At 42.4% G+C, this 20,517-nt stretch overlaps 1 protein-coding gene across 7 annotated transcripts in view; it reads left to right on the plus strand.

Annotated features, from left to right (window-relative positions):
* Positions 1-20,517, plus strand: part of nbas (NBAS subunit of NRZ tethering complex) — a 131,481-nt gene that overhangs the window by 55,165 nt on the left and 55,799 nt on the right. For all 7 annotated transcript variants that reach the window (XM_054761776.1, XM_054761778.1, XM_054761775.1 and 4 more), the window contains 8 exons: positions 1,884-1,996; positions 5,823-5,936; positions 8,263-8,376; positions 10,188-10,345; positions 11,524-11,607; positions 13,032-13,208; positions 14,110-14,223; positions 19,406-19,529. In XM_054761776.1, the coding sequence (XP_054617751.1) occupies positions 1,884-1,996; positions 5,823-5,936; positions 8,263-8,376; positions 10,188-10,345; positions 11,524-11,607; positions 13,032-13,208; positions 14,110-14,223; positions 19,406-19,529 (998 nt within the window). The remainder of the gene's footprint in view (positions 1-1,883; positions 1,997-5,822; positions 5,937-8,262; positions 8,377-10,187; positions 10,346-11,523; positions 11,608-13,031; positions 13,209-14,109; positions 14,224-19,405; positions 19,530-20,517) is intronic.

Consider the following 20,517-nt stretch of genomic DNA (forward strand, 5'->3'; position numbering starts at 1 on the left):
CCACATACCAATGAGGAATGATATGAAATAATCAGATACAGGTCGCATATGAGCAGAAATAGCCTAAAAGTGACTGTTGCGGTGTTATTTCATGTCTACAGGGCTCTAATGTTAAAACCCACATTTAGAAAGTTCTAACAACCAAAATATTCCCTTTTATTGATAATGAATCTTACTTTGTAGAAATGTCATGTATCACGGTCGGGTCTGCAACCAATTAACCGCCATAAATGAGGGACGACTGTGAATTTGTCATATGAAGTCAGATCAGTGATGCCCTGAAAATAAGACAACCTGTTTTTTACAAGATGATTTTTCGAGAAAATACTGCACTTTTCAGCTAAATTCAAAGACAAATGATGTAGTTAGCAGCCAAAAAAGAATGCTTCTTATTTGCCTGACAATCATTGATCACCATCGCCTTATAATTTGCATCTTAACTGTTGTTTGCTAACTTTCTCAACCTTTGCGTGAGTGACAGGAAGAAAAGCTCTGACTCCCTTGAAGAGAAATAGTTTGGCTTTTGATCTGTCAGTACGATACTAGCAAGCCTTGGTAGACCTCCATTTGTTTTCTTCTTATCGCCGCCAAGATGGAAAAAGACAAAGCAAATGCTAAAATAACAATAAAGTTAAAATATTACGGCAATAAAGTCATAATTACGAGGAAAAAGTTTACAAGAAGAAGTTAAAGTCGGAAAGTGAAAAGAAAAACAACAGCAGAATTGGGGAAAAAGCTGTAATATAATAATAGTAAGAGGAAGAGTGACTTTCAAAGTCCCAATTTTACAAGAATAACCTTGTAATATCATGAGGAAAAATAATGTCAGCATAGTAATATCGAGATTAAATATTACATGGGAAAAACAATTTTAAAGCTAAACAAAACCAAATAAAATGGTAATTTTTGGAACATTCGGGTGAGGAAAAAGTTGTAATATTTATGAATAAAGTCATAACACTACGAGAAGAACATTTCTGAAGATTATTTAAAAAGGCAAAGCAAGCTTGTTCTGTTTCGTTTGCTAGTTGTTGGTTCGCAGGATTACCGTAAATGCTGTTTCGGAGGGAGGCTATTAGTTATGTTTTTTAAGTTTGGTATTTTGGGGCAGAAGGCAGCAGCTGTACCATTACACCACCAATCATTAAGCAGGGTGTTCCTCTCCTGCCTCATGATGACTTTGTGCTTTATGCCTGCGTGTATTTTGCGCATTTACCGGGAATGTGCCCCCCTTGTGCAAAATGCATGGATGGTGGGGCCCTATGGGAGGGAGGTCCGGCCCTAGGAAGCGGTCACACTTGAGCCAGAAACTGCTAGACGGTGCAAAAAGCACACGTTGTGAGCCAACATAGCCATTAACTTTAGTGCTAATGTCCACTCTGTCTTTGGTTCTTTGCATAAAAAGTGGCTGAGGCCGCGTGCTTTGCAACCACAGCAGTTTACTTTGGCTTCCTGTTCAAATAGTTCTTTTTTTATGGCTCGCAAGCGCTTTTTCTTTGTAAACTGCGTGTTTGTGTCATCACTGAACAAGGTCTAGTTGTCCTCAACCACCCACGCTACTTCCTGAAGCTGACGTCAGGCCTCTTCTCAGTGGAAGCAATAAGCTGTTGTTTCATGAGGGATTTGGGCTTTGAATCATTCTGTTTCTTTCCCTCGTCTTCTCCCTCAATCTTCTCTCCTTGTGTCTGTGTAATTATGTGCTGAATACCCCGTCAAACAAGAGCGTATGATTTGTATATGCAGACGCAGGCGCAGCGAGTGGAGTGTGTCATAAATAAGGCCTGTGACGTGGTGGAGTGCTGCTGAATGCCAATCCGTGTGAATCACAAGTGCTGTGACCAGAATGAAACCAGCCTTAACTAAGCGTTGCTCCTTTTCCTCAGGGCGTGTCTGCAGCTCATCACCGACTGTCCTCCGGCCGTCCGAGACGAGCTGGACCTCATCAGCGCCCTCAGCCAGCTGGAGGACTTCAGCGTCAACATCCTGCCCCTGCAAGGTAATGCCGACCCCTCTTGGCACCGCTCTTTTTGGTACCAAAAGCTAAAAGTAGCCTTAGAAGTCAATACACACAGACACGTGCAGACACATGCCCAGATAAACATGTCTGTTTATTCAGGGCGTTATATGATTTGGTATTGTGGGATTCATCCATTTATGGATTATCATGACAGGCCGAATTAGACTTGAGATTTTGCATGGTCTCACAGCCGTGCAGCGAGTGCAAACCACGACGCAGAGCACATCATTGCGCTCAGCTACTCCTCGGCGTTAAAATAAAAGCCGGCATGAGCTCACCTCCGAACCGAGAGCTCATTTTCCTCTCAGGACCCGATCTACGCCCCCATCCCCCCCACCTCCAACTGAGCTGCCGATGTAAAGCACAGTGACAGACTCTCATAAAACGCCACCTTTTCCCCTCCTTTTTTTATACACCCTGAGTTTTCCTTTTATTTCTCTCCGTGTTGGAGACCCCCCCTCAATCATCCCACTCCTACGTGAGCGAGGAGACAGTCAGGCACCAACGCTGAATGGGAAAAAAGCCAAAGAAAAGATGTTGGTATGCCATTATTGTCTGACTTGCACAGCTCAGGGACACGCTGTTGTATGGTAGCCCTCTCCTGTTCAACAACATGTGTACCGCATTCACACGTACTCGCATACTATTACTGTATTATACCGTATGTACACACACTATTACTGTATTATACCGTATGTACACACACTATTACTGTATTATACTGTATGTACACACACTATTACTGTGTTATACGTATGTACACATACTATTACTGTATTATACGTATGTACACATGCTATTACTGTATTATACCGTATGTACACACACTATTACTGTATTATACCGTATGTACACATACTATTACTGTATTATACCGTTTGTACGCGCACTATTACTGTATTATACCGTATGTACACACAGTATTACTGTATTATACCGTATGTACACACAGTATTACTGTATTATACCGTATGCACACACATACTATTACTGTATTATACTGTATGTACACACACTATTACTGTATTATATGTATGTACACATACTATCACTGTATTATACCGTATGTACACACACTATTACTGTATTATACCGTATGTACACATACTATTACTGTATTATACCGTTTGTACGCGCACTATTACTGTATTATACCGTATGTACACACAGTATTACTGTATTATACTGTATGTACACATACTATTACTGTATTATACCGTATGTACACACAGTATTACTGTATTATATGTATGTACACATACTATTACTGTATTATACCGTATGTACACACATACTATTACTGTATTATACCGTATGTACACATACTGTTATTGTATTATACCGTATGTACACACACTATTACTGTATTATATGTATGTACACATACTATTACTGTATTATACCGTATGTACACACACTATTACTGTATTATACCGTATGTACACATACTATTACTGTATTATACCGTTTGTACGCGCACTATTACTGTATTATACCGTATGTACACACAGTATTACTGTATTATACTGTATGTACACATACTATTACTGTATTATACCGTATGTACACACAGTATTACTGTATTATATGTATGTACACATACTATTACTGTATTATACCGTATGTACACACATACTATTACTGTATTATACCGTATGTACACATACTGTTATTGTATTATACCGTATGTACACACACTATTACTGTATTATATGTATGTACACATACTATTACTGTATTATACCGTATGTACACACACTATTACTGTATTATACCGTATGTACACATACTATTACTGTATTATACCGTTTGTACGCGCACTATTACTGTATTATACCGTATGTACACACACTATTACTGTATTATACCGTATGTACACACACTATTACTGTATTATACCGTTTGTACACACACTATTACTGTATTATACCGTATGTACATGCATACTATTACTGTATTATATGTATGTACACATACTATTATACCGTATGTACACACATAGAGTACACTGTAGAGTGGCTTTGGTCATACATCAGCTCTTTTCTACTCACCCTCAGGTAACACAGCAGTGCAGGCCTGTGAAGGGCGCTATTTTATTTCTTTTTCAATTATTATTATTATTATTATTATTTGGGAATCCAATTAAACCAAAAGTACAAAGTAGAACTGCTACAGTTCCAGCTACATTACCAAAAATTGCAGGGTTTTTTAATGAATGATTTCAACTTCAAATGAATTGAACTGCGATACATTTTGCGCATTGATTTGTATTTACACTAGCAGTCAGAAGTTTGGAGACACTTTGTCATTCAATAACATGAGAAAGTGTCTCCAAACTTTTGACGACTGCTACGTGATGTCATGATTTCAACTCCTTTTTTTTGTACTTAACATCATTTTATTAAATGAGTCAACCTGATTTAGATGTTTACACTCACCGGCTACAACATAGAGTAACCCTTGCCACGTGGTGCTTAAAGGACATGAAGACATGTCGTTCTCTTTTGTGTGCGTTCTAAAGATCTAAAACCAGCTAAAAAGAGGCAGCTAAGAATGCATGTAATAGGCTGCACCTATTCTGCCCATAAAGCCTTCTGAAAAGACCTCCAAAAAGCTCCAACAAGGCTCCATTGCCATAATGTGAGCTGCATATGAACCACATGGTTACCACACCAGCTAGTGACTAGCCAGCTAGCGGCTAGCTTCACCGCACACTCGCCTCAGGCCACTAGCCAAAGCTAACGCTACATATTGGAGCTGCCGCCACTGCTGCTGTTTTTGTTTTGTCGCTAGGTGTAGCGTTCCTTTCTATGTTGCTATGTGAAATCAATGCACCCAGGAAGGACGTTCCCAAAATACTGCAAGTATGACATGTTATGATGAATGTACCTGTTACTACACGCTCACAGCATAGATAGATTTATTGAACTTCCTGTCCGCCACCCCACTCATCTTCCCTAGCACCGCAACACATTTACAGCAACACACACGCGCACAATTCATATTTCCATCTGAAATGGCTTATTTACTCTTATTGTGTCCACTACTTGGGTAATAGGAGTGTAAAGGTGACTATAGGGGTGCTACTTCATGTCTGGAGGACTCTAAAGATGTTAAACGGTATTTAGAAGGTCATAAGCAGCTTTTCTATGGTCTAACTACAAAAATATTGCGTTTCTAAATAAGGTAATCCACGTGGGACAAGCAGTGTATAAAGTGTTCATGAGTGGGGGCGAACAGGCAGGCCCCATTTTCTGTGAGTACAAATAAATGAATGTGTCAGAAACGCTGATATGATGCAGTGCAGTTCTACACCACAATAATAAGCATGCAGTGCAATGAATGCATCGAAATCAAGCACTGCAAATACATTTTGTGCATTGATTTTTTTCCTCTTTTTTAATGTTTTTCTATTAAAAGTTGCGTCTTGGAGACACTTTGAAACAGCGTGAAAAAGTGTCTCAATACTTTTGACTACTGGTAGGCACTGTATGGATTGTTTGCAAAATGAATGACTACATTTTCATGAGCTTTGATCCACGTAGCGCCCACAGCAGTAGGCGCCCTGCACGTACTAATGCCATCCAGCCACAACGCTGCAATAAAACCACTATAAGCTGCTCTTGTCCTTAGTGTGATGCAGCCCACGGCAACAAAGGAAGTCATATCATAAAAAGTGGGTGTTGGACAGCTCCTAAGCGTCCGCAGGTGTCCCCAGTGCCGTGGCGTTACGGGGATGTTGCTTTTCCTGATGTTATTTTCCTGACATGCGGTTCAATGCTGTCTTCTTCCTCTCGCCCTGCAGTGCGTCTGCGTGCTGACCGTCTGTCTCTCATGGAGGACTGCATCGCCCGCTGCTCCACCGCCTACAAGCAGTCCAACACTCTGCTGAGTCTGGCTTGTCTGCTGCGAGTGGCAGGTACTTTCACCTGAAAAGAAAACAACCCACAAGCGGTCAGAGTTAAAGTTGCATTTGATTTATCTGAACTTCCTCCGAGGCCCGCCGACAGCTAAAAGGATCACGGTGGCATTTTGTTCTCAGCATCGCTCACCATCACAGGCAGCGGGGGATGAGAAGCGGCATAAACATATTTTTAAATAAATAACTGCGGCATCTGAAGGGTGCGCCGCTCTGGGGCCGCAGCTGTGAATATTTCATGCAGGTATCCCACCAGCGCGGCCGCCGCAGAAAGCCTGGAGGGGGTGGTTTGGGTTGGGTTCCTGCCTCAGCTTCATGGAAAGGCTTAAGAAGAGATGTTTCAGTCTGAAGAGAGGGCGTGATTATCATCCACTACGTTAGAATGACGTGCTGACTTGAGGGCGGCCTGTTGAGCTTCTGTGCATAAAGCACCCGTCTTGTCTTCAAAACGTTTGTTTTTCTAGCAAGTCTGGTTTTGGTCATGACAAAAGATGTTGTGTGCAAAACAAGGGTCACTGTTTTATTTGGGTCACGTTCAAATTTTGTGTGGCTGTAGCAGTTCCTGAGATCTCAACGTGGACTAAAAATGGTGTCTCTTTTTTGAATTTTGATGAGGCACCCTGGGGTGCCAAATGTGTACACTGTGCTGATTGTGATTCTCAACAGATTGCTAACTTCTAAGGCTAATTGTGTGGACCTTGCCTGGGATTTGGTTTCTCTATCTGCTCCAAGGTGGCTAGAAAAGGAGATGTGCTGTATAAATACAGCATACCTACACTCATTGCCCTTGGACCTGTTGTGGTCCTATTGGCTCCCATTCTAACCAGATGTGTTGCATGCTGTGACCCTCCTATATTAGAACACCTGTCCCATCAATACCTGATCATTCTGCACCTCCACCTTCAAAGTAAAGGGAAAGGTGTTTTTGGTGTGATGAGCACCAACGTTTGGGAAAATGCTGCAAATCCCTTCATTTGAAAGTGCCGTAAGGGTTACATTTACAACGGAATGAACAGGACGTGAACATTAAATGTTGGACCGACAACATTTAACGCAGGGGTGGGAACACTTTGACTCGTGGCCCACATTGAGTTAACGCAATTGCCGGGGGGCCAGACTATACATTTGACACACGCACACTATCTTACGCATGTCTTATTTGATCAGTAAAAGTGTGACACCACCTGCTCTATGCGCTTGTGTCCCTTGTTGAGGAGCACTTTAAGCATCACATCACGTGAAAGAGCAAAATAGAATTTGATGTTTAGTTATTTGCCGAATGAGACACCTGGAATGTGCATGAATAAAGGAAATGCGACGTACAATATCAAACATCTACCATCTCAGGTTCACTCTTTGACGACTTGCAAGTTTCAATGAAATACTCTGGAAACAACTGGTGGGCCGGATGTGGCCCCCGGGCCGTAGTTTGCCCGCCCCTGTTTTAACATTGAAATCCTAACCGTTTTGGGACCTAAGGGTAAAAAGTGTAACTTTGCGTTGGGAGTATTGCTGGAAGATCTGTTAACCCCCCCAAATCTCCGTATCGACGTAGCCCAATTAGACCAGATGGTCCAACAAGCTCACACCTCGAATTCCTAACTTTGATGTTTTTTTTCCACTTGTAGCGAGCGGGGGCCTTTCGGTAGCGGAGGGTAAAAAGTGTTGCTTTGTGTTTCATGTGGACTCATTCTAAAGATTGCCCCCCCCCCCCCCCCCCCCGATAAAAAAAAACTAAAAAATGCTGTACACGTGTTGACATATCATAGTGTCACAGATAAATCCAGAAGCATCCTTTAACCTCTCATTTCTGTCTTCTATGTTTGGCAGCTTCCGATCCTCAGTGGTGGTTTCTGTGTTGGTCGTTGTCGTCTTCGTTTGCCAGCGATGGATGCGAGACGCGGCGTGAATGTTAACACCACAAGCAATCATATCGTAGAGTGAAAATGATTCCCTCGTTTAGCTAGACACTCTTTCTCAATATTTAATTCCTCCCTCGCCGAGATGAAGAGCCGCTGCAATAACCTCTTTTTCGCCGGACGCCCATTAATATGCCGCCGCCGCTGCTAATACGCCGCGACATCTCAACCTTCCGTCCGCGCGTGGAGTCAGAAAAGAGATTTATTGAGACAGATGTTAGACGTGATGAGCAGCATGATGAGATTTGCGGTTTAGCGCATCTCAGCGGACGCGGTTGACATTTATCAAGATGAAAGAAATAGCGTTTTTAAAGCTGCATTTATGTGTTGCATCTCTCTCTGTCTGTGTGTGTGTGTGTGTGTGTGTGTGTGTGTGTGTGTGTGTGTGCGTGCGCGTGTGTGTCAAGGGGACGATGAGGACACCCGCAAAGGGCAGGTGTTGACCCTGCTGGCGGAACAAGCTCTGCGGTTTGTGGACTTGAAGGCTGCGTACATTCACTGCCAGGACCTCATGGCTGCAGGTATGTTCTTACCTTCACGTTCACACGCGTGTCCACAGCAGCGCACTCAAGGTTGTGTTTAGCTTTCCCCACCATGGAGCACGTGGGGGTTTACATGTGTCAATGGGGCAATAGCATACACGAGGAAGTCAACTGGAATGTCCTTTAGAGTAGTCTGCGTGCAGCTTATATAGCAGTAAGAGTCCACCTCACAGTCAACACGTTGTGTCCTTGGTGGGAATAGTGAGTCTGAAAACCGTTGTTATCTAGTGCAGCCTTAATCCTCTTGGGCATGGAATTGAACAGAGCTGCATAGCTTGTTGTTGCTTGATCATCTTGGAGGTGTGTTTGGGCTCCTTATCATGTTGGAAAACTTAAGCTTCTGCTTCACGTTGTCACAGTACATGTTAGAATTGATGGTTACCCTCTCTGAACCACAGCTCTCCAGTGGGGCAGCACCCATGCAGCCCCCGACAGGAGTCAGGGCACAATGATTTGTGTTGCCAGCTGCTATTTAGACAATCATGGCTGTGTGTTGACTCACTTTCAGCGGCTAGTGAATGTACAGTAATCCCTCATTTATTACGGTTAATTAGTGACACACCCGACTGCAATAAATGAATTTCCACAAAGTAGGATTCAATATTACAAAATTGAATATTTTGGTAGTTAGAGCACAGAAGACCTTTTTATGACTTTCTAAATACGGGTTTTAACATTATTAGAGTCCTGTAGACATGAAATAACACCCCTATAGTCACTTTTATACACCTATTATTCTTTGTTTACACCGCATTGTGCAGGCTAGTTAGCCTCTCCAATTGACTTATTCTAAACTTAAGAAAGTGTTTCAAACAGAGTGGGGAAGAAGGACAAAGAAGCCAAACACTTACCACTTCCACACGGAATGAAAAGAGAACCTTTTTGTCACTCAATCTCAGCCATGGCATGTCATGGCATGGCATGTGGTCTGGGTTCTGCTGGGTTCTGCTGGCTGAGTAGCGGTGCTCCATGCAGTGTGAAAGGTGATGTAGGTAATCTAGCGTCATGTCTCATGACATGACTGCTGCCTAGTGAGGGCAGTACTACATACAGTACGTATAGTATAGTATAGTATCGTATTCTTGTGTATATGATGAAGACGCTCGCAACAGTTTGCAACCTGAGAAAAGCGTAAGCACCCGTAGATTTAGTTTGACATGACAAAGAACCTCTGCAGCCGGTCTAAAATTAGCACATCACACGCGTGCCATCCGCGTGTTTCTAGCGCTATTTGCACGTAGACCGGCCATGGGAGGCTTAAGTGTGTTCCGCTGCTGGGGGAGCTGAGCTGTGGGTGGATGGGAAGTGATGTCGGGGGTTCAGAGTTGAGTTTCAGCTTGGCGTGGGTTAGGGCGGCAACAGTAGCCCGTATTAGGGATTACTGTGCCTCTTGTGAGATCATTCAAACCTTCGATATTTGACTTGCTTTAGCCATTTTTATGCTTGAAAACTCTTGTTTTTGAATCAATATCATTTATCACGTGTGCCAGCCTCTTAAACAATTCACTTCAGCAGGTCCGATTGACGGTTGGCCGAGTTAGTGTGTGTGTACGCTCCACTCCAGAGAGCGACTATGAGAACATAATATACGTGCGTGTGTAATTGTAGCCTTTGTGCTTCACACAATTAGCCTGAAGGGATTTAATGAGATTATGTTTTGGCTGGCTGGCCTCACTTTTTATGTTGCACCAGCGCGCACACACACACACACACACACACACAATAATAGAATAGCACTGAGGAGAAGAAGCGGTATGAGTCAAATTCCGGACATTTCCTCGCCCCTCCAGGTTACAGTCCAGCCTGGGGTGTGTGCAGCCTGCTTGGCCAATGCGACGGTTTCACCGACCTGGAAGCCAGACAGCAGCTGATGGCCTATGCTCTCACCCACTGTCCTCCTGACAACATCCACGCTCTGCTAGCGGCCTCCAGTGACCTCCAGACTCAGGTCACTCCTCATTATCCGTCTACTTGATCTTATTTTCTATTTTAGTAGTCACAAAATTGATTTAACCTAGATCATAACAACTTAGTAGAATTCTAGTAAAAAAAACCTCATGTATTGATGTAGCCTTGTGTTAGCCTGCCCACGCTAACACGAACCACTGTGAATGACATCAGTACAAATAAGTGTAAGCATGCTTTTACTTTCACCTGAAAGAGAATGCTTGCATGTGAATTTAGCCATTAAAATAAACCCTCTTATGAACACAAATTTTACAAATGTAGCCCTAGCCTAGCATTACGCATATTCACTGTAAATAATTCAAATAAAACCCCAAATGTTTACATTTTATACATGAGAAAAGATTTTAGTGGGATTCACTGCAAAAAGCCTAGCCAATTTACAGGAAGCCTCTCCAAGCTAATCCACAATAAACTACATTCCTTCTTGTTTTGCTTTCTCAGCTAAGACTACACAAGATGGATGTGATCGGACAAAAGTCATTTGATTTGATTGATAGCCTATCCCAGCTCATTGGAATTGACTGTAATTACATTTGATATCATGTCATTTATGCTCCATTTCAACCTTTCGTCCTTTTTCCAAAAGGATGTTCAGATGGCCAAACTTACTCCAACGAGGGCCACATACGTAGTGACAAATGAAAGATGCAGCTTTGCTGTGTTGTAAAGCCCCACATGTAGATGCAGTATGCTGACAGTATGGCTGTCAGAGACTAGTTTTAGTATTAACTTTGCTCATTTGCCCTATTTTTGCTGCTGTTTTTTTTTATTTTCCAAATATTTCAGCTTGTGAATTTTTTTCTGGGGATTCTGACTTTATAATATTTTGACTTTATTTTTGTAACATTCTAACTTTTTCACAACCAAAAAGGACAACCTTATTTGTGGTTTAGTGTGTTTTTCCATGATATTACAACTTGAAAAAGCGAGCTTCTTTCTGTCATATTTGAACTCTTTGCCACTAAAACCACGTTATTTTTTTAGAATTATTTAAAATGCAGTAAAAAGTATAACTTTTTGTTTGTATATTTTGGTTTTATGCTTGTAAAATTCTTTTTTTAGTTTCTTGTTAAGTTCTACTTTTACGATGTGCGGCGGGCAGCAAATGGCCCCCGGGCCGCACGTGGGACACGGAAGTGACACGTGGCTGTGCTGCAGGTGTTGTACCAGGCGGTGAACTACCAGATGGAACCTGGCACCTCACCGGGGGGGAAAGAAGCAGACGACAGCGGCTCATTAAAGGTGTTTGTTTCTGTTTGGAAAAGTCTTTATTGTTTTCTAGCTTGTGTTTAATTAGGTGTAAATAAGGAGTGGATTATTTACACCCTCTTTTCTCTCCTCCCTGTCAGAGCGGCCAGGTTGATGGGGTTGCGTTCATGTTTCATGTTTCACCCCCACACCACCCCCCTCCTCTTTAGTGAATGATGGGTGCTCATTTTGTTGTCACTTTCATGTTCCCCCTCCCCACCCCGTGCCTCACCTTTCATCTTTCCGGACATCTTGAGTGTGAGTGTGGAAAGTATCGATGTCTCATGCACATGCACACGCACACAGACAGACAATGATTTGGCTGGAGTTCACTGGCGCTTACCTGAATGTAACTTCTGAAAAATCCTTTTGATTGTGCAGCAAGATGAGCGTTCACACAAACATTTCGTTTTTCTTCTTGCGTGGATGCCAACACAACACCAACGCAGTCATTACACTCGATGTCTTGAAGAAGTACGTTTCAAATGATTTTTTAAATGCTAACTCTGTTGTCATGCTTTATTTCATTTGATAAAGCTGGAGCCTATCCCAGCTGAGGCTCACATCCAACCGTTACTTTATTTGATATGACATGTATTCACTGGGAAGGTGGAGTCTATCCCCGCCGACTGATTTCATTTCCTATTTACATTTCTATCATATTATATTTTGAGGTATTCATTGTCATAAAGTCTTCATTTAATGTGATGAATATGAGAGTGCCAGCCTTTCCCAACTCATTGACATGTAATGGAATGACATTTTAGATTTTATATACGCTGTTTCATGTCATTAACTTTGATTTCTTTAAACGTCATTTCATTTTAGAATCTCCGTGGCGTTTGCATCTTCTCTGTGCGTGCGTGCGTGCGTGCGTGCATGCGTGAGTTTTCTCCGGGTACTCCGGCTTCCTCCCACATTCCAAAGACATGCATGTGAGGTTGATTGGCGACTCTAAATTGCCCACAGGTATGAATGTGAGTGGGAATGCTTGTTTGTCTATATGTGCCCTGCCATTGGCTGAACTCAATCATTTTCTTCAAAAGTTCTTTCATTTGATTTGTCCCACAGGAAAGTTTGAGCCGATACCAACTCATTTGAATTTCATGGAATTCCATTTGATTTAAGGCTATTTCATGTCACATAACTTTGATTTCATGTATGCGCTTTTACAAAGGCTATTGAATGTCATTCTAGTCACAGGAAAGCTGGAACCTATCCCAGCTGAGTTGAATAGAATTGATTGAGTTTCCTTTTCTTGGCTTTTAGGGCCTAACTGAATGACGTTGGATGTTTCAGTGTGTTTTACCACATCAATTATTTTTGGGGGCAATTTGTCTAAGCTAGCTATTGATGATGAATGCGTGTGCGTAGTGGAATCTAAAGGTGTGTGTTGTGCATCTGCTGACTACCTTTAGGTGCCACCTCCCTCCGCAGGCACCCCCGTGGCGACAGCGGGGGCCTTGCTCCACAGGACGACTGCTAAAACCATGGAGGTTCTGACCACGACGGGGCTGAGCACCAAGGCCGTGCTGACCGCCATCGGTGACCGCCACTGGTGGAAGCGGTCACTCGGCTACCTGCGCCCGCTGCAGGTGAGAAACACGGCGTCCTCATGTTGGCTCGCATGCTAATAGACTCATCCAAGAGACTCATCTCTTGCATCATTGATTGCTGTGGCGATGGATGGGGGTGGGGGGGTCATGATCTAGGAAGAGAGAAGCGGCCATGTTGTACACAAAATACTAATAATGATCATTGTTCAATTTGACTTAATTTGCTGTAGTTGTGTTTCCAAAATGGTCAGCCTTTTTCCAAGGGGGGCCACATTGTGGCACGTGTAGATGCTAACAGCTTGTTCTGCACACCTTTCAGCCCAGCTTTGCTCTTTTAACACTTTTTTCTGCTGTTTTTTTACATTTTCCCAAATAATTCAGCTTTCTTCTTAAATAATCTTTGTAACTTTTCTTCTTGTATTATCTTTTTCACTTTTTCCCCAGCCAAATTTTCCAAATAACTATTTATTTAGTTTAGTCTCTCATAATATTACCACTTAAAAAAACAAAACATCTACTTTTTCTTGAATATTTCAACTCTCTGCTACTGAAATGACGTAATTTTTCCTCCTCATATTTTGCCTGTATTTTGTAATGTTATAACTTTGATATATTTTCGAACTTTTTATTTGTTGTTTTTTATTGTACTGCAACTCCTCGCCTTCCTTTAATATTTCAAGCATATGCCACTAAAATGATGTTATTTTGTGGTCTTTCTCTTCTTGGAGTACAACGTTTTTGTGTCTAGGTTTGGACTGTGTCTAGGTTTGCTTGTAAAACGACAGGCAAATGGCCCCCCAGGCTGCACGTTGGACACGCATGTTTTAGTAGAATCAAATGATGCATGGTCGTGTTGTGGCAGGCGGTCAGCTACCAGATGCAGGCTGAGATGTCAAAGACAGCGACTCATTCATGGTCATTTTTGGGATTGGTTCCTCAGGGGAGCAGTGATGGAAGCGCCGGTGAGGAGTGGCCGTGTGAAAATGCCAACCTGGAACGTCAGGGATGTTGTTCCTTCTATCAAGATCTCTTTGACCATCCCTATGTTGACCCGGTGAGTGGCTCTAGATCCCCTAGGTCGGAGCTGTCAAACTCAATCACAAAACCGCAAGCTGATTTAGGCCACGGCCTGAGTCCAAATCTGGCACCTTTAGCAGCAATGGTTGTGCGAGTCGTGCTGTGCAGCGGTCACTCCTTTAGTGGCTCACTGCTTCAGACACGACCACAATGAATGAATTATAGGATTCAGGCTTCATAAATGGAGTATTTTTGTAGTTAGAGCATAGAAAACCTGTTCCACGACCTTCTAAATATGCTTTTTAACATGATTAGAGCCCTGTAGGCATGGACTAACACCCCTAGCGTCACCTTTACTCTCCTGTTGCTCATTGTTTCCACAACTGTTATGCTTGAGGGACTCTCCGTGGCCAACAAAGCAACAAGCTAGCCAGTTAGCCTCACATTTACGTGTACCATCAGTCATCGTTTCAACAGACAAACATGACCTCGATATTTAGGATTGAGAATCGAGCTGGTATCGGAAGTGTCGATATATCAGTATGGATCCACACATCACCGGTGGTAGGGTCATGGTGTGGGGGCTGCACGAGTGCTGCCGCTTCACTGAAACTGGGAAACACGGACGTGTCACGTGTACGGTGACATGCTGACCTTTCATTGGCTGACTTTTCTGGTACATATGAAGCCCAGTGAGATACGTGGTGGTGGTCTATGAGCGTGCATTCCTAGTTGCTTCCCCTTCCTTCTTCACTCCTGTTGTGCTTATTACCCTCCTCAACCCAGGCTAGCATCTTAAATTACAGCAAATGTGCCTGAGTAGGTTCATGACTTGAGGCGTTGAAGTAGATTTCTTTCCCTTCTCCTTCCTTCCCATGACTTCAAAACCTCACAAAGGAATGGATGTTGCTTTCGCTAAGTCATTTTATGTGGAAGAACCAGAGCCATGGTGGGGGCACGCTGACTAACATCTGCATGCTGGCACATGTCGCTATGTGGGGACAAATTATGGGATGGATTGAGCGAGCAGCTCAGACCATGATACCATGATCATACTGATATGATAGGATACGGCACGATATGATATATGATATATATGATATATGATATATATGATATGATATATATGATATGATATATATGATATATGGTATATATGATATATGATATATGATATGATATATATATGATATATATATGATATATATGATATGATATATATGATATATGATATGATATATGATATATATGATATGATATATATGATATGATATATGATATATGATACATATCATATGATATGATATATATGATATGATATATTATATATATGATATTTATGATATGATATATGATATATATGATATATATGATATATGATATGATATATGATATATATCATATGATATATTATATGATATATGATATGATATATATGATATGATATGATATGATATATGATATATACTGCTCAAAAAAATTAAAGGAACACTTGGAAAACACATCAGATTTAAACTGGGGGAAAAATGATGTTGAATATGTTTCCTGATAATAAGTGGGTGATGTATTAGTAACAAAATGATACCACATCATTTGATAGAAATGAAAATGATCACCCTATAGAGGAGGGAAATCAAAGACACCCCAAAAACGAAAGTGAAAAAATGATGCAGCACACTGGTCCATTTTGCTAAAATGTCATTGTAGCAACTCAAAATGATTCTCAGTAGTTTGTGTGGCCCCCACGTGCTTGTACGCATGCCTGACAACGTCGGGGCATGCTCCTAATGAGACTACGGATGGTGTCCTGGGGGATCTCCTCCCAGATCTGGACCAGGGCATCACTGCGGTACCTGGACGCATGGAGGAGATTCCAGGAGACAGGTAGTTACTCCAGGAGAGCTGGACAGGGCCGTAGAAGGTCCTTCAACCCTCACCAGGATCGGTATCTGCTCCTTTGTGCAAGGAGGAACAGGATGAGCACTGCCAGAGCCCTACAAAATGACCTCCAGCAGGCTACTGGTGTGAATGTTTCTGACCAAACAATCAGAAACAGGCTCCATGAGGGTGGCCTGAGGGCCCGACGTCCTGTAGTGGGCCCTGTGCTCACTGCCCAGCACCGTAGAGCTCCATTGGAAAATGGCAAAATGGAAAATGGACCTGTGTGCTGCATCATTTTTTCACTTTCATTTTTGGGGTGTCTTTGATTTCCCCCCTCTATAGGGTGATCATTTTCATTTCTATCAAATGATGTGGCATCATTTTGTTACTAATACATCACCCACTTATTATCAGGAAAGATATTCAACATCATTTTTCCCCCAGTTTAGATCTGATGTGTTTTCGAAGTGTTCCTCTAATTTGTTTGAGCAGTGTATATGATATGATATATATGATCTGATATATATGATATATGATAATATATGATATCAATGATATATGATATGATATACAGTATATGATATGATATATGATATGATGATGAGGGTTTACAAAGCATAAGGAAAAAGAATGCTGACTTTATTTATTGTTTAGTATTTCTTAGGTCGCACGAGATCTCATGAGATTAAAACGTGATGAGATTTCTCATTTGGAGAAAAGCTGTATTGTGAATGCAGGGCAGCCAGAAGCCAGTGGAGACTGTGAATGAAGTACGGCGTGGCATGGCTACTGTGAATGATATCAAACCTAATGTACGGCGTGGCATGGCTACTGTGAATGATATTAAACCTAATGTATGGTGTGGCATGGCTACTGTGAATGATATTAAACCTAATGTACGGCGTGGCATGGCTACTGTGAATGATATCAAACCTAATGTACGGCGTGGCATGGCTACTGTGAATGATATTAAACCTAATGTATGGTGTGGCATGGCTACTGTGAATGATATTAAACCTAATGTACGGCGTGGCATGGCTACTGTGAATGATATCAAACCTAATGTACGGCGTGGCATGGCTACTGTGAATGCTAATAAACCTAATGTATGGCGTGGCATGGCTACTGTGAATGATATCAAACCTAATGTACGGCGTGGCATGGCTACTGTGAATGCTAATAAACCTAATGTATGGCGTGGCATGGCTACTGTGAATGATATTAAACCTAATGTATGGTGTGGCATGGCTACTGTGAATGATATTAAACCTAATGTACGGCGTGGCATGGCTACTGTGAATGATATCAAACCTAATGTACGGCGTGGCATGGCTACTGTGAATGATATCAAACCTAATGTACGGCGTGGCATGGCTACTGTGAATGCTAATAAACCTAATGTATGGCGTGGCATGGCTACTGTGAATGATATTAAACCTAATGTATGGTGTGGCATGGCTACTGTGAATGATATTAAACCTAATGTATGGCGTGGCATGGCTACTGTGAATGATATTCAACCTAATGTACGGCGTGGCATGGCTACTGTGAATGCTAATAAACCTAATGTATGGCGTGGCATGGCTACTGTGAATGATATTAAAACTAATGTACAGCGTGGCATGGCTACTTTGAATGATATTAAACCTAATGTGGAAGCGGCAGTGTGCAAGGCATCATTGGAAGCGCACATGAAGTGCTTTAGGCACACCTTGCGGTCCAACCTACCTAACCTGTTCACAGCATCTGCGTCTGAGACGTGTGGATGTGTTTTCTATCAGCAGCTGCTTGCCAGCAGAAGCTGTAGTAATTCTCCATTTCATCAATTATACTTACGATTTGTCAGACATAAGGACTTGTCTTCACCCTAAATCACTGAGCTGTTCTATTGACACTCATTGCATTTGGCAAAGCGCCAGCTTTCAAGCACCGGCGATCACCGGTTCCGTTTCCTAACACACCTTGTACATAGAAGAGATGTGTGTTGACATTTTAGCGACATTGTTGCTGTATTTCTGGAGTAAGGGTGTGCATAGAAGTGTTTATTGCGCCATGCATTTATATGGAAATCAAATACAAGCATTCAACAAAGGTGAAGAATCTGCCGAGCAGGCGAGCGGGAGTGAGCTCCACCTTTGTGATGCCGAGCAACGCTGTAAAAACCCCTGCACATTGCAACCCAACCCCTGAGCAACAGAGCCAAGAAGCTAGAGTTGTGAGTTGGGTGTTCCGTGGCACCCCCAGAATCTAAGTGAAGAGGCTTTTGAAAGCACAGCACGCCACAAATAGATTGCAGCCCTGTGCGGGGAACACTGCTCTTAATGACTTAGCGGTGAAGACACAAAGAGTAACTAATGAGTGTGGATTGATGAGATGAGCGCCGCTTCTTCTTACTCCTTGTGGGCATGTTGACTTGTGCAAGACTCAATACATGGAAGCATGTGACCACGACCGCGACCACGACCACGACTGTTCCCAGCAGCCAACGCATGCTGTGTAGTGACGTGCAGGTCCATGCTCAAACATGGATTCTTGATGACATACCAGCTCTTCGTTGTCCAATCACAATACGGATGCTTCAGTCAGTCTGTTGTCAAGTTGGTCCATCGTAGTCGCGTGTGAATTGGGAATAACGTTTTCATTCTTCAAGTACTTCTTCATGATTCCTTTATTTGAATGCCTAATTCCTTTATTCATTGTTTTTATCAATCAATCCCAAACGCCCATTAGACCATTTCGACTGAAATGATTGGTTTATTTCCTTGATCAGTGAATGAAAGGTCAGGTGTTCTCTGCTAGGAAATGAAACACTCCTTTTCCACATCGACCAGACTCATGACGTGAATTTGGTATCGTATCGGTGTTGATAATACCAGCCTGAATTTGACTCAGTATTGGGTCGGCAAGGAAATCGCACATCAGTGATACCTTGAGGAGCTGCTCTGTGAGGAAAGTGTCCACAAAAGGAAAGTAAGAAAAAAAGGCAGCTTGACCTTGAAACCCCAGTGAAGGACAGCCACGGGCTCGCCGCTCAGAGAGACAAATCATGTGGATGGCTGCAAATATTTGATGTGGGGGGAAACGGAGGAAGCTCTCATGTCACTTTAACAGTACCTTCCTGCCGCCCCCCCCCAACCTCTGACATCCACACCACCCAGGACCCCCCATGTGCTTCTGATCAACGGCATGTTTTTTTTTACTTAACACTTTGGCTGAAGGACGAGAGCACAAAAGTATTAGGACGCACCTGTGGGAAGTCTGGTAGGACACTTGTATGCATGGCATGAATGGCATGGCATGGCATGGTAATCTGCTCTTCTTGGTCTGTTTCCTTTTAGAGTCAAGACGTGTATTCGTCCTACAAAGATGTTCCCCCGGAAAACTTTGCTGAGGTTCTGCTGAGGACCGGCAAACTGGCTGAGGCCAAAAATGAAGGAGGAACCCCGTTTCCCGCAACAGAGGGTGAGCATGCACAGACCAGACATTACTTTTATTTTAGAAGTCAAATTTAATATAATTTGTCAGCCTGCCCCCCAGGCAGCTGTGGATACACATATAGTTTACACCAGCAGTGTGAGATTGAGAAGTGAATGAGTGAATAATGGGTTCACTTGACTGTGAAGCGCTTTGGCTACCTTGAAAAGCACCATACACATCAAATCAATCCATTATTATTATTATTATTATTATAGTATTATTATTATTATAGTTGCCAGCGTCATCCATGTGCGCTCTGACAAGAATGAGGTAGTAGATGACATTACTCTAAAAAAAACAAAAAAAACAAAAAAAACCCGTTTGGCCAGCCACATTCGTCCTAAATAGCAGTTTCTGCCATCATTTCTGCAACCAGTAGTGTGTACTCTGACATGAATGAAGAAGCAGAGGTGGCCTTTCCTCTAAATTTCACTTTCAAAAATGGAAACGCAAATAGTGGAGTGTGGTATTTGGATTAGTGTGGCCTACGGCGACGCGATGAACTGCAGTTTCTGCAATCAGCAGCGTACACTCTGACAAGAATGAGGCAGTAGAATGCAACAAATGGCCTTCTGCTTAAATCCCCCGTTTGTTTTTGTCTGTTTGCTAGTTAGCAGGCTACTTCACGGTTCCTGGCAAATGTGAATCAAATGGTAAAAATACATTTCTCTCAGTGCATTTTTACCCAGATTTGCACCAAATATGAATGGTTTGGAATGAACCGCAGTCAAAACTGTACCACACATTTTGCCGAGTGTTATTTTTGCCATAGCCACTCTCATACGCCTATAAAGCTCGCTACACGTGGTACATGCATGCATGGAAAAGTGATGAGAGCAGCACATTTGTTTGGACAAATAGAATGATGATAACAAATATCGCTCATAATCAGAGCTGATATCGAGCAACCATGCTTTTCTTCATAATAACCAAGATCACGCAAGTTCTTCCATGGATAGCTATAGCATTGTAC

This window comes from Dunckerocampus dactyliophorus, chromosome 19, assembly GCF_027744805.1.
Source record: "Dunckerocampus dactyliophorus isolate RoL2022-P2 chromosome 19, RoL_Ddac_1.1, whole genome shotgun sequence".
Classification (NCBI taxonomy): Eukaryota; Metazoa; Chordata; class Actinopteri; order Syngnathiformes; family Syngnathidae; genus Dunckerocampus; species Dunckerocampus dactyliophorus.